This window comes from Monopterus albus, unplaced genomic scaffold (genome assembly GCF_001952655.1).
Source record: "Monopterus albus unplaced genomic scaffold, M_albus_1.0 scaffold2.1, whole genome shotgun sequence".
NCBI lineage: Eukaryota > Metazoa > Chordata > Actinopteri > Synbranchiformes > Synbranchidae > Monopterus > Monopterus albus.
Genome location: NW_018127882.1, coordinates 3433978 through 3447463, shown reverse-complemented (window position 1 = coordinate 3447463; position 13486 = coordinate 3433978). Strand labels below are relative to the sequence as shown.

At 40.4% G+C, this 13486-nt stretch overlaps 4 protein-coding genes across 4 annotated transcripts in view; 3 read left to right on the top strand and 1 right to left on the bottom strand.

Annotated features, from left to right (window-relative positions):
• btk (Bruton agammaglobulinemia tyrosine kinase) overlaps positions 1-3778 on the top strand; it is a 10657-nt gene extending 6879 nt beyond the window's left edge. Inside the window, 11 exon segments of the mRNA XM_020592990.1 lie at positions 64-126; positions 314-368; positions 459-538; positions 832-959; positions 1222-1293; positions 1509-1680; positions 1850-2069; positions 2226-2290; positions 2525-2643; positions 2825-2982; positions 3349-3778. Of these exon segments, the coding sequence (XP_020448646.1) occupies positions 64-126; positions 314-368; positions 459-538; positions 832-959; positions 1222-1293; positions 1509-1680; positions 1850-2069; positions 2226-2290; positions 2525-2643; positions 2825-2982; positions 3349-3420 (1204 nt within the window). The 3' untranslated portion in view covers positions 3421-3778.
• Positions 3779-4562: 784 nt separating this feature from the next.
• timm8a (translocase of inner mitochondrial membrane 8 homolog A (yeast)) lies at positions 4563-5655 on the top strand. The gene is made up of 3 exons (XM_020592967.1): positions 4563-4639; positions 4707-4820; positions 5472-5655. Exons 2-3 carry the CDS (start codon positions 4710-4712, stop codon positions 5631-5633), a joined length of 273 nt encoding a protein of 90 aa, XP_020448623.1. The 5' UTR covers positions 4563-4639; positions 4707-4709; the 3' UTR covers positions 5634-5655.
• Positions 5656-6793: 1138 nt separating this feature from the next.
• LOC109956127 (magnesium transporter NIPA2) lies at positions 6794-10916 on the bottom strand. The gene is made up of 7 exons (XM_020593002.1): positions 10841-10916; positions 10234-10279; positions 9831-9963; positions 8788-8844; positions 8431-8518; positions 7573-7736; positions 6794-7428 (listed from the first exon to the last, which is right to left on the bottom strand). Exons 1-7 carry the CDS (start codon positions 10879-10881, stop codon positions 6815-6817), a joined length of 1143 nt encoding a protein of 380 aa, XP_020448658.1. The 5' UTR covers positions 10882-10916; the 3' UTR covers positions 6794-6814.
• mars2 (methionyl-tRNA synthetase 2, mitochondrial) lies at positions 10887-13455 on the top strand. Its single transcript, XM_020592928.1, has 3 exons — positions 10887-11197; positions 11770-12104; positions 12220-13455. Exons 1-3 carry the CDS (start codon positions 10906-10908, stop codon positions 13396-13398), a joined length of 1806 nt encoding a protein of 601 aa, XP_020448584.1. The 5' UTR covers positions 10887-10905; the 3' UTR covers positions 13399-13455.
• Positions 13456-13486: the final 31 nt, after the last annotated feature.

Here is a 13486-nt window from a genome sequence, read left to right as displayed (position 1 = left end):
AAAGCACTTTAGTGTGCACGAGTGTAGGCATTATTATTATCTACATTGTGTTTTGTTTTGCAGAAAAGAAGGATACATACCTAGCAATTATGTTGTGGCAGCAGAAAGCGAGCTAGAAAGATTTGAGTGAGTATGCATACTACTGTATTGCTGAATTAGATTCTTATATCACAGTAAACGTATAATATACAGTATAATTTTGATGCTGGGTGATTAATACTTGGTAAGTCAGTATATTTCTGATTATAAAAGAAATAAATGCTGAAAAAAACAGCATTCAGATTCATTTAAATATTCACATTTACTTCCACAGCTGGTATTCCAAGAACACAAATCGTAGCCAAGCAGAGAAGTTGTTAAGGACTGAGGTAAACTCTGACATAAATAGTGACAGATTTGACATGTTTGTGCTCCTGCAAATTAGTAATACACGCTCACATGTTGTCTCCCATTCTCAGAACAAAGATGGAGGCTTCTTGGTACGGGACTCAAGCAAGGCTGGGAAATACACCGTGTCTCTGTTCAGTAAGGGTGGCGGGTGAGTAAGTTAAACACAGATGGATGCTGCACCATTTATTTTCAATATCCACTGGTGCCAACCATGTGTGAACATATCATGAGAAGAACTGTTTGTAATGAAAGAGGAAACAGTGGGCAACACAGGCAGGGAGATGTAAATCTTTCATGCAAAACTTTGACTAATCTCAGTGCAGAATTTTTTATCTCAGAACTCTAGCACTGAACTACATTGTCGGTAACAGTAGAGTTACTCATGCATACCTGATGATTGGCATTCTCTTCTATGAAAGCCTCTTCCTTTTCACTCCACAGGGAAAGCGGTGGAAGCTGCAGACATTATAACATCTGCACCACTGCACAGGGCCAGTTTTATCTGGCTGAGAAGCATCCTTTCACCACCATCCCAGAGCTCATCAACTACCACCAGCACAATGCAGCAGGTTAATACTGTACATATGTGGATATGTGAATTTCATTGTACAGTGAAACACGTTTCCTAACTCTGCATATGATAAATAAACACTTTGACTTTGACCTTGGATCTAATAAAGCAACTTTCAGATTAATTCTCTGGAAGTAGTCATACAATAAGATATAATTAAAATTAGGATATAACAGCAGGAAAATGGAAATGATTCGGGCGGTTTGACAATATATTCAAGTAGAATATTCAAATATGGAAATATTAATCTCCCTCACTAGGTATGGTTAGCAGGTTGAAATACATTGTATCCAATCGGGCGCGGCCTCCATCAACAGCAGGGCTTGGTTATGGTAAGCATATCACTCTATCAGTATCAATAAATGCACCTGCTTTCATGGTTTTAAGTATAGTTGTGTGACTGACTATTTTTTGGCCATGAGCAGTAACCTCCTGAGGTCTTACTATTAGGTCACTAGGCAATCAGTGGAGATACTGTACATGCTGTAGCATTTGCATTGTGCTGCAGGTGTAAAAGTGCTCCTCCATTCTCTCTTGTTTGCTCCAGGTGTGTGGGAGATTGATCCCCGTGACCTGACCTTCATCAAAGAGCTGGGCACTGGTCAGTTCGGAGTGGTGAAGTATGGAAAGTGGCAGGGCCAGCATGACGTGGCCATTAAAATGATTAGGGAGGGCTCCATGTCTGAAGATGATTTCATAGAAGAGGCCAAAATCATGATGTAAGAAAAACTAAATTATTCTTACTTTGGACCGCCACTCTTTGCGGATCACTCAGTACACTTAATGATATAAATAGATTCTGTGTTGGTTTTGTGTGTAGTGTCTGTAACTTTTGTGAGAAAAACCAGTTCATAATATTTAACTTCTTTCTCCTTTTGCTCAATCCAGGAAACTTCGCCACGAGAACCTGGTCCAGCTATATGGCGTCTGCACCAAAACAAGACCCATTTACATAGTGACTGAGTTCCTTTCAAATGGCTGCCTGCTGACTTACCTCAGGGAAGGCCTCAAACAGCACCCAACAACTGTCCAGCTCCTAGAGATGTGTAAAGATGTCTCTGAGGGCATGACTTATCTTGAGTCCAAGCAGTTCATCCACAGAGACCTGGTGAGAGAGTGTGTAACTGTGCAAAACTACACATACAACATTCCTACATCACTGTGTCATGATGTGTTTAGATACACTGGGATTCTGTGTTTGAAGCTGAGTCTAAAGGTTTAATGATTACACCTAAATCAAGAGTATTGCTTGTTTGTCCTCCAGGCTGCCAGGAACTGTTTAGTAGATGGCAATGGTACTGTCAAAGTGACTGACTTTGGACTGTCAAGGTAAAATACTTCTCACACACACATAGCAGTTCATCGACACAAAGTTTGCTACTATAATCGCCTTGTTCTGTCTTTGGGTCAGTGGTGAAAAGTAACTCAGTACATTTACTCAAACGCCGTGGTTCAGTACAATCTAATGTACATTATATCAACTTAAATATTAGAGCGTATATAATGTAGTCAGAATTCTTTACTTTTAGATTTTATGTAAAGGATCTTCCATCACTGTCTTAGGTATGTCTTAGATGATGAGTACACAAGCTCAGCAGGTTCCAAGTTCCCTGTTCGCTGGTCACCTCCTGAGGTCCTCCTCTACTGCAAATTCAGCAGCAAGTCGGACATCTGGGCATATGGTGAGAAAACATAATGTGGACATAATGTGGACTACAGTAGGCTATATTTTTCACTTATGTCAGTTCCCTACTACATTTTTGGTAGTGCAATCCATATGTTTTCACAAACTCTGAATTCACATCAGTATTAAAGCATCATAACTATTTTTTCACCATATTAACAATTTCTTTAAATACACAGGGGTTCTTATGTGGGAGGTATACAGTTTGGGGCGGCTTCCATATGAACGCTTAAACAACACGGAAATAGTGGAGCAGGTGTCCCGGGGCCTGCGTCTCTACCGCCCCCAGCTGGCCAATGAGAAGGTCTACAGCATTATGACAAGCTGTTGGCTCGAAGTGAGTGAATTTTGTATTGTACTGTGGGCACTGCTGGAATGTACTGTACTGTAACTAAACACACTTACTCAAGTAATGTACCTAGGTACAGTTCTCCAGTACATTTTGGAGGGAAATATTGTACTACTGCATAATGAGCTATTTAACTTTTAATACCTTACTTGATGCTATACTTGTGTATATTTACTAAATTGTGAACATAAAACTTTCTCCACTAAGTATTGCTATGTAAGTAAAAGATCTGTCTCCTTCTTCCCTTACTGTCTGTGGGCTGTGTTATGACAATGAACTTTCACAGACTGATGACAGCATGTGAAAATATTTTCTGAACACCGATCTCACAGCTTCTCTGTGTTTTGTTTTCAGAAAGCAGACGAGAGACCCACCTTTCAGGACCTGGCGCTAACTGTTCAGGATCTGCTGTACGAGCTCCAGTAGATGCCAAAATAATCCGCAGCGACACACCGACAGTTCTCTTTCCGTATGTTCCTGGAAAGTTAACACAATCATTAAACATAGCTCAGAGATTGAACATGGGACTGTGCGGTCACATCAAGGTCCTCTGTAATGTGAATATGTGTATGTATATGTTAATGCCACTATAAGTCATTGATTAGAATAGTCTTCCTATGACATACAGTCCTATGAAACATTTAAAATATATATATTTTATTGAAGGCTATTGGCTTAAAGAATATCATCTCTCTCCTTATTGTATTGTGGAGTCACTGTGCAAGGCAGACACCTTTGCCAGTTGAAATAAGCTTTGTAAGAGCATTTGTACTGCACAAATAAAAGCCAAGTATGCCTTTAAAATGACTGAAACATTGTGTGTAATGATCATTGTCACACATAACAAGGGTGACATTACATTTTTAAAAGCAAAACACATATCAAACAATAAACTGTACATTAGTAAAGTACAGTCTGAATATACATCATATGGTAAGATACATTAAGGCACAAAGAAGAGAAAAAGACAATAAATAACATTTATAATAAAATTAAGTAAAAATAAGGTTCAACATATTTGATCTAATGTCTAAATTCAGTAATGAATAGTTCAAAGATAGGTGAAAAGCTGGACTTTGCCAAAAAGACTGTTTATTGATATCTTTGGCTTCTATAATCACTGCAAGGGTTGGACCCCTTTACAAAACCTACATTTGTTGATTATATCTATAAATATTGAGGTGTAAGATCTTGTGGCATATATACTGTATTATGATCAATTTTGCTTATTACAAATTTCTGTGGAAAATCCATTTTATATTCAACCAAATATTAGAAAAATCGAACTTCTACACTCATTTCCCACACGGATTCTATTTTGTTTTACTGTAAATATATTTCCTTAGCCTATATGTTTACTAGTACATCAAGTGTTTTTAATGTCTATTCAATTTACAAACAGTTAAGGTCCGTTCAAAGGGCAATTTCATCAACAGCACAACAGGAATCGCAATTATAACCACGTGATTTCCTTTTTATGCAGCAGCAAAACCTTTAGAGGTAAGAGGTGAAAAGAAGACATTAATTCAAGATGGATTATGAAATATTACGTATGACGTCAGGACGTCAGAAGAGCGCGCTCTATGATTGGTCGAACTAATGCCTGTTTCCCGTCGTCCATTCGCACCGCTTCACACACGTGAAGGTCAGTAATAGAGCCGTAAGGCATTCATAACTACAAAGATATTGTTCTTAAGGCCTATTTTTAGCAGAATATGGAAGGCCAGGGATCGACCGCCGACCCTCAGCTTCAGCACTTCATCGAAATTGAGTCTCAAAAGCAAAGATTTCAGCAGCTGGTGCATCAGATGACTGAGGTTTGCTGGGTAAGTTGAGCTTTAAGCTAGCAGCCAGTTCTGCGGCTCGTTTCTTACATATGCGTCAGTAGCTGTAACTGTTAAGTTAGCTAGCTTATCTTACACCGAGATAAAAGCTGTAGATGTGCACCTTATTTGCTGCGACCAAATAATGATGTCCAAACGTATAGAGTAAGTTACAACAGTCAACATGTAGCAATATTTGTAATCCCATTCGTTCTCCACCGAACAAATCGGAAAAATCAACAGTAGCGGAAGTCGTATCTTTTATACTTAAGTAAATGTACTAATACCACGCTGTAAAATACCCTCCTAGTAAAATTCGAGCTATTTTAGTAAAAGCATAATGCCTTGAGTATAATCGGTGTAGAGAGGCTCCTGTGGTTGTTGCTATATATTTTTTTATTTTATTTACTAGCCTCTATAATTAACTCTTGCAGTTGGTTGAGGTGCAACTCTTTTGCTCTTAAGGCTACAACTAATGATTATTTTCACTTTTAACACAATAAAGTGTGCTGTTGATATCTGCGATCCCGGCCCTGGTATTAAGTTGCATCATGGAAAACCACGACCTCTTGTGCCGAATGCGATGTACTACTTGTAAACCGGGTGTGAGTCGCTGCTTCTCCCCTAAACTGATCTTTCTTTCTGTGTTTCCAGGAGAAATGTATGGATAAACCCGGGCCAAAGCTGGACTCGCGGACAGAAGCGTGCTTCGTTAACTGTGTGGAGCGATTTATTGACACTAGCCAGTTTATTCTAAACAGACTGGAGCAGACGCAGAGGAACAGGGGGTCATTCTCTGACACCATGTCAGACTGACAACTATTACTGCAAGGACAGACGAGACACGTGCGCACAGGTCCTGCTTTGTGCTGAGGCGGTTTGGTCCTGACACCAATCTCTGTACAGAATGGTGCCAAACTGTCCAATCAACTGGAACAAAGTTTTGATACAAGTGCCTGAGATTAACACGATGAATGGAAGTCATGCAAAATTCAAGGGTTTTATGTTCTCCGCTTAAGTGGGATAGGAGTGTCGCAGAACACTTGGATTCTGGTTTGTTAGCACCTATGACCTTGTACTGTTTTTTGTTTTGTTATCAAATTCAAGTCACTTCACTGGTGAAACTGACCTTGATTGTGTCAATATCCGCTGCTGTACTGCAAGTAGTGAACTGTGGAAAGTGGACACATCTAGGTCATTTGCCTTGCAAGTTGTTCTTCACAGCCACGTGGACTCCACCACACACTGTATTTTAAAATAACTATCAATGACTGAAGAGATCAGTAGCTAAAGGTTCTGGACTGTACGCAATAAACAAAATTATCAATTCCTTTGGGGAAGTGTAAAATAATGTAGTTGTGTTTTAATCAGCATTATCAAACACAAAAATACTTAGCTGAGATGTTACAGCTTGGCACATATTGGTAATTTATATGGAAAACATCCTTTGGTGTAGTTTGTATAAAGGTACTGCACTAAATTAACCGGGGAATTCATTTAAACCTGTTAATGAACATATAGAGCAAATAAACGCTTTGCCTTAACACTGGTTGTACAATGATACATTTCTACAATATACTGTATGAAAAAGGTTGAAAGTGCAAAACTATAAATGTTACCATTCAGTAGCAAAAGCACAATCTGGCTTATGCAGGCCAATATTAAATATTGAAAAAAATTTAAATGTACCATACAGTTTTTTTTAAGTACACAGCAGTAAAACAGACATTCACCTGGCTATAAATATTTCCAATCAAAGGAAAAAGATGTGGACCCATCAATCACATACAACTAGGAACGTAAATTTCAGTTGGATTCCAGTGTGCCGATAACAACATTATGCAAACGTCAAGGCAACTCTGTACTTCCATTGCATGCCACATTGTGTAACACAACTCAAAATTCAGATTTAGTAAGCTAGCCTGTCATACTGTATAGCTGCGAAGTGCATCAGAGCTTCAGAACTGCAATAAGAAATACTGACAACTTGGTCCTCTTTAAGGAGCACTCTGGTGTATAGCCCACCCTGCCTTTGAGCCTCCTTCCTTTGCTTGGGAGTCGTGGCTAGGAAGAGCCACATAAGGCTGGTGACTCCATGGAAAGCCCTGAGGACCCTTCCTCAGGTAGAGAGGGAGGGAATCCCAGCTAAATGTAATGTCCTTGAAGGCATGGAGGAGGAAGATCCCCAATATGATGATGAGGAAGCCACTAATTGTTCCCACTACTCCATCAGTAGCCATACTCAACCATTCTTTAAACAGGATAGCTGAGCAGGCCATGACAGAGGTGGTGAAAAAGACGTAGTAGATGGGTGTGACAATGGAGGTGTTAAAGATGTCGAGGGCTTTGTTCAGGTAACTGATTTGAATGCTGATGCAGACCATCAGGCAGATGACTAAGGACCAGAACAGGGGTTCCTTCAGCACTGCTGTCCCAGCAAACAACTCCTTAATGCCAATGCCCAGGCCCTTGACACAAGACACAGAGAGGGAGCCAATCACAGAGCAGATCAGGATGTAGACCAGCACATTCTTCTGTCCGAACCGCGGAGCCACAGCAAAGATAAGAACCAGGCTGCTTCCCACAACGCACACAGCAAACACAATGAAACCTAATGGGAGCATTGAGAGCATTCGAGAATGAGTTAGTATCCTAATTAAAAAAAAAAACATCCAACAGTTATCTGGGATTTAGTTTTCAGTGTGGTTAATCATATCATACAAGTCATTTCATACTGTGCAAGCTCTGTCTCTACCTGGGTCTCTGAGCTTCTCAGCCATGGCGCTGAGGGAGGCAACTTCCTCTTCCTGTGGGGCATGAATTACCATCACTGTGGAGCCCAGGACGCACAGCAGACAACCAATCTTTCCGTGCACATTCAGCCTCTCATTCAAAAAGTAAGCAGAGAGCACAGCACTGGAAAGAACAAACATTGTAGGTACAGTGTGTTAGCACTAATATTGCTACTACTGATTTAAATGTATACGTTTTTAACAAATCCATAGAAAAGATCCAAATGAATAGATCCAGTTCCTTCTTGGTGAAGAGGTACATCTTTAATTACATTAATTAGTCACAAATGTTTACTTTCATTTAAAAGGGCTAAATGATTTCCTTAACCAGCTGGGCACTGTAGTTTGAAACTTTGCTGGAAGAGGGGTAAATACTAGATTTGTTAGGAACTAGATTTGGTGCTCTAGTTCTGGACATGAGGGTCTGGGCCTCCCAAGGGGCTTCAAAATAAATCTGAAGGGGTCAAAAGATGATAAAGAAATAATTATTGTTTCTCTAATGATACTTTTTTCTCCAATGCAGCAGTCTGAAAATTAACTTGCACTTTGTTTGAAGGACCCTAAAGGAGTCCCAAGGTAAATCTGACTGGTCACCTGATGATTTGTAATGTTTTATTACATAACATAGTTCTTTTTGCTGACTTTCCTCCAGATGACTACGTTTGAAACATGTTATCCCTTTATACACTAGAGCTTAAATTTTTAAAAGGTCACAAGCCAAAATGGTCGGGAACCACTGCCTTTGTGAGTATTTATGTCAGAGTCTATGTGAGACTGACTCAAAATAAATTACAGTGGTTAAAAAAACAAAACTTTTAAGACAGAGTACACTCAGGCCCCCAGGAGGAGTCACCAGTGTGGCGGGTGCAAATGCATATGCAGCGAAGTTAGCCGCCTCTCCAGCTCCCACTAGAACATGTGAACATCACCATCAGTGTGCACAAATTGAAAAATTATTCTCCTACAACCCACGGGTGCAAATGTGCTCTTTGTACTTCAAAGATGGCGTGGGTACAGCATCTACTGCAATGTCACCAGTGAAAATACCAAACCCACAAGAGCCTCATTTCTCCTTTTAACAACAAAGACCACAGTGTTTCAGGGCATGGCTGGTGAGCAGTGCAACTAGATTTAAAAAAGTCACCTATCTTAATAGGAACATTAAGTGTGTTACTTACTTGAAATCAGTCCTGCCCACCACAGCCATTCCTTCAGGTAAGCATACCCCCCTTGACCTGAAAGATATGGAAAACAAAACTGCAGTAAACGTGTCTCACTGCAAGTAATTTCTTACTAGTTTAAAGTTTAAATGTTAACAGCTTGTTTTAACAGCAACAACATATGTGTTACCAAATCTAATTAATCCTAAATGAAGGCCCTTATGGTAGGTAATATCCTGCCTCATTATTCTGAGATTCTCAGTGTTCCATTATATCATAGCTTCCATTTCAGTGAGAGCTACAAAGTGCCCAGTAACTTTTTACAGTGGGTGAATGCAGCTGAAACCATATTTGTACTGGAGTGTTTCCATTTTATACTACTTTAAACATACATTTTAGGATAATACTGTAATACTTTTACTCCGCTACACTTTACTTTGCAGATAAATATTTTACATAGAAAACAAGTATTAATTAATGTTATAAAATCTTATATAATGTAACTGTTGTTGATTGAACTGTCCAACAATGTACAGTTTAAAACAGCCCCAGCTTGACCAACTGGCTCAATAGCAGTACATCACTAATAACTCTGTAATATACTGACTCATTTTTATTCTACAGGAGTGCTATAGTTCTTACAGATTGTTGTTTTAAATTTGTGCAATGTTAACTTTTGTTTGTTTATGTATTTTGGCATGCTCTGTTTTATCTGTTTGTTCTATTGTGAAGCACTTTGAGCTCCCGTCAGTGTTGTATAGTGCTATATAAACAAATAAATAATAATAATAATAATAATAATAATAATAATACAGAGCTAAATATATTCGATTCGATCATGAGAGAAAATAAAACTGAGAGATTGATAATGAAAATAATTGTTGTGGCCCTAGCATACTTTCACTTATGAAGTATTCTGAAAGCAGGACCTTTGTAATGAAGTGTTTTTGCATTGTGGTATAACTAATTTTGCTTCAGTAAAGTTCTATCATTATTTCTCCACCACTGACCTTTTAGGATTTTTATTTTCATAAAAATATTTTGGTAAGAGCTTACAATACCTGCTCGCATTGAACCCTTGCTGGCCAGTCGTAGGAGGCCTTTCTTCTTCAAGATGAAACTCCCTCCGATAAAAACACTGGAGCTCACAGCCAGAGAGAGACCGATGTAGAAATCCATCCGGTTCACTTCCATCTGAAGCAACGGATAATACAAAACTGTTCCCATAACCCAACTTCCCATATGAGAAAAACCAAGCTTTCGGGAACTTTTTAGGAGTCTGGCAACTGGCACCCCATGTTTAACATCTCATGATAGGCTCACTCTCTACTGCTACGAGGCTGAAACTGGATTTCTGGACGACTAGAGGTGCCAAGAAATAGAAATCTACTTTATCTTAGATCTTAATTTTGATTTAAACATAGTTTAATTGCCGCTTAACACTATTGTTAGTAAAATGTTTACCTCTGCCGTCACGTCGTCAACTCCATACGTCGTTGTTTCCCGAGCTCTAGGAAGTGGATTGGCTGAGCGTTACCCGGTACTTCCTGGTAATTGCTTAGGAAACTGAGAGGGAGGGGCTTCTCTCTAGCCCTATTGGATTATAGAACTCGGCAGTAGGATGAAATTAATGGTGCGGGATTAGGAATAAGGTTAAGGTATGAGACGGCGATCTTTTTAATTCATCAGAACGAAAGATACCCGAAAGATACCCCCATCAAGATAGGTTAAACGTCGGAAAAGGTAGCAAAGGGAGAGTCCTCGCAACCTGATTGGTCGTTTGTGTTCGTTGCGTTACTATGCAGCGGTCTGATTGGTCGGGGGATTGCAACCGGAAGCTGGGCTAACCTTGACAAGCAAGTAAAACACATGTGCTACAGGTTTAGGGGGGAGAAAATTAAAAGACCACAATTTAATAAATTTGGTCATTTGAGACTAAAACGTTTATCAAGACTGCTTCAAGAAATTCAGTTAATCTTTCGGATAGCGGTCACGTTTCTCTGCTAATCCGCTTACTATGAAAACTCGTTATCTTTTAGCTAGCTAAAGGAATAACTACCACTAACCAGACCTTTTCTGTACTCTCTGGAATAACCATTTGGCAGACTTCATGTGGACATCGTCTGTTATCCAACGATGAGGTTTCCTTTTCTTTTTATCAGCAGAAGGTGGAACGTTAAGGCTGTTCACAGACCGCAACAAAGTCCATGTATATCATCAATTTTAGCTCTGACTAGAGACCAGAGGTTCTTCGTGTTGAGATACACCAGCACCAGTCTGTTCAAAAACGACAGGAATCACTACATAACCACTCCCATCTTCTATGTTAATGCTTCACCTCATTTAGGACACTTGTATTCAGCTGTGATAGCTGACTGCTTACACAGGTATAAACTGCTCCAGGGATTCGACTCAAAGTTTGCAACAGGTACATTTTCCATTGACCAAAATATATTGCAGGTGATGTTGACAATCTGAGTTTTGTAACAGTGTAAATCACACAATTATTTGTGATTTTAAATCTTAATTGGACACGTGGAAACAAAATATTTACAGTTTTTCCAAATTTAAGAATGAGCTTTTTTCTGTTTATTTAGGCTTCTTGGGTGCTTGAGCGTTTTTCACCTTTTGGCCAAATATAATAAAATCCTATTCAGGGCTGAAGCAATTAGATCAATCCATCAAAAGAAACCTAATCAGCAGCTATTTTGATGATAAATTATTTGTTTCATTTATATTTAAAGAAGAAGCATTTTCTGGTTTAAGCTTATTTAATGAGGTTTTTCTTTGTCATGTAGGATGGTCAATGAAACATTTGACCGTGGGTGGGATAAAATAAGCAACTTCACTTTGAGCTTTGGGAAGCTGTGATCATCAGTTTTCACAGTCAGTTTGACATTTTACTGACAAAATTAACTGATAAAGAAAATAACCTGTAGATCAATTGTTAATGAAAGTAATCATTAGTTGCAGCACTAATCATGTTACCTTGCATTTCAGGCACAGATGAACATGGCTTGAAAATCCAGCAAGCTGCTGAAGCAGCAGGAAAAGATCCCCTGACTTTCTGCACGGATGTGTCTGAGAGATTCAAACATCTCTTCAGCAGCTGCAACATAGCGTACACAGACTACATAAGAACCACTGAGCAGAGACACCACCGAGCCGTGGAGCATTTCTGGTCAGTGCTCTGGAACAAAGGGCTCATCTACAAGGGGAGTTATGAGGGCTGGTACTCCACACAAGATGAAAGCTTCCTCATGCCTTCGCAGGTGGACAATGCTGTGGACTCATCAGGGAAGGATATCAAAGTGTCGCTGGAGAGTGGGCACAAGGTAAGTAGAGTGAAACTGAGGTCATAACCCAGGTAAGGTTTCAGTGGAGATCAATGCAAATTTTAAAGTGGTGCTGCATGAAATTCACACCAACTTCTCGCCCACTATTTTGCAGGTGGAGTGGATGAAAGAGGAGAACTACATGTTTCGTCTGTGTGCGTTCCGGTCTCAGCTGCTCGACTGGCTCAGAGGAAATCCCAGGGCTGTGCAGCCGGAGCGTTTCTACCAGACTGTTCTCCAGTGGCTGCAGGAGGACCTTCCTGACCTCTCAGTGTCCCGGCAGAGGAGCCGTCTTCACTGGGGCATCCCAGTCCCTGGTGATTCTGAGCAAACCATCTATGTGTGGCTAGATGCCCTGGTGAACTACCTCACAGTAGCTGGCTACCCAAATAAATATGACCAGTGGTGGAGCAGGGCCCACCACATTGTAGGAAAGGACATCTTAAAGTTCCATGCCATCTACTGGCCAGCTTTTCTACTAGGAGCTGGACTGCCACTGCCACAGACAATATATGTGCACTCTCACTGGACTGTGGGGGGGAAGAAGATGTCTAAAAGTCTGGGTAATGTAGTAGATCCTCTCGAGTGTTCACAGATTTTCACAACTGATGGTATGAGGTACTTCCTTTTGCGTCAGGGTGTCCCAGACTCAGACTGTGACTACACAGATGAGAAGGTTATCAAGCTGCTCAACGCAGAGCTTGCTGACTCTCTGGGTGGTCTGCTTAATCGCTGCACAGCTCCAGCTCTTAACCCAGCTCAGGTCTATCCTTCTTTCTGTCCTCAGTCCTTCCCAAGCAAACAGGGAGGACGTACAGTGGTTGAAGACTACCACATGTTGGATGCTGTTAAAAATCTCCCTGCTACAGTGGAGCAGCACTATGAGCGCATGCACGTGTACAAAGCTCTGGAGGCCATTACTGCCTGTGTGAGGCAGACCAACAAGTTTGTTCAGCGCCACACACCATGGAAGCTGGACAGGAGGGACAGCAAAGACCAACGCTGGCTAGACACCATCATCCATGTCTCCTTTGAATGCCTGAGGATTTATGGCACACTTCTCCAGCCAGTAGTGCCAGAGATTTCTAACAAGCTCCTGTCCAGACTCGGGGTGCAACCAGGTGAGAGGAACTGGGCAGCGCTAAAGTTCCTGCTAAGGTATCAGGGAATGGACTGTCCATTTGAAGGGAGAGCACTAGGGTCTGACTCTGGAGTACTGTTTAGTCGTGTGGAAAGACAGAATGTAGATAAAGAAAGGAAAAAGACAACAAAAAAGGTAGCAAAATTGAAATGAATTTTGTTCCCTGCACAATGATTTAATCAATCAATAAAACTACTGTTGCTCATTTAACAGCTGTTTCCACTCAGTCTTCTCAAGACTC

Coding starts and splice junctions, on each gene's coding strand:
- mars2 (XM_020592928.1), top strand. CDS start 10,906: ATGAGGTTTCCTTTTCTTTTTATCAGCAGAAGGTGGAACGTTAAGGCT. Junction 11,198..11,769: donor CGACTCAAAGTTTGCAACAG/GTACATTTTCCA, acceptor CTTGCATTTCAG/GCACAGATGAACATGGCTTG. Junction 12,105..12,219: donor CGCTGGAGAGTGGGCACAAG/GTAAGTAGAGTG, acceptor ACTATTTTGCAG/GTGGAGTGGATGAAAGAGGA.
- timm8a (XM_020592967.1), top strand. CDS start 4,710: ATGGAAGGCCAGGGATCGACCGCCGACCCTCAGCTTCAGCACTTCATC. Junction 4,821..5,471: donor AGATGACTGAGGTTTGCTGG/GTAAGTTGAGCT, acceptor CTGTGTTTCCAG/GAGAAATGTATGGATAAACC.
- LOC109956127 (XM_020593002.1), bottom strand. CDS start 10,881: ATGAAGTCTGCCAAATGGTTATTCCAGAGAGTACAGAAAAG. Junction 7,737..8,430: donor GGGGGCCTGAGTGTACTCTG/TCTTAAAAGTTT, acceptor GTTTGTTCTTTC/CAGTGCTGTGCTCTCTGCTT. Junction 7,429..7,572: donor TGAGAAGCTCAGAGACCCAG/GTAGAGACAGAG, acceptor TGCTCCCATTAG/GTTTCATTGTGTTTGCTGTG.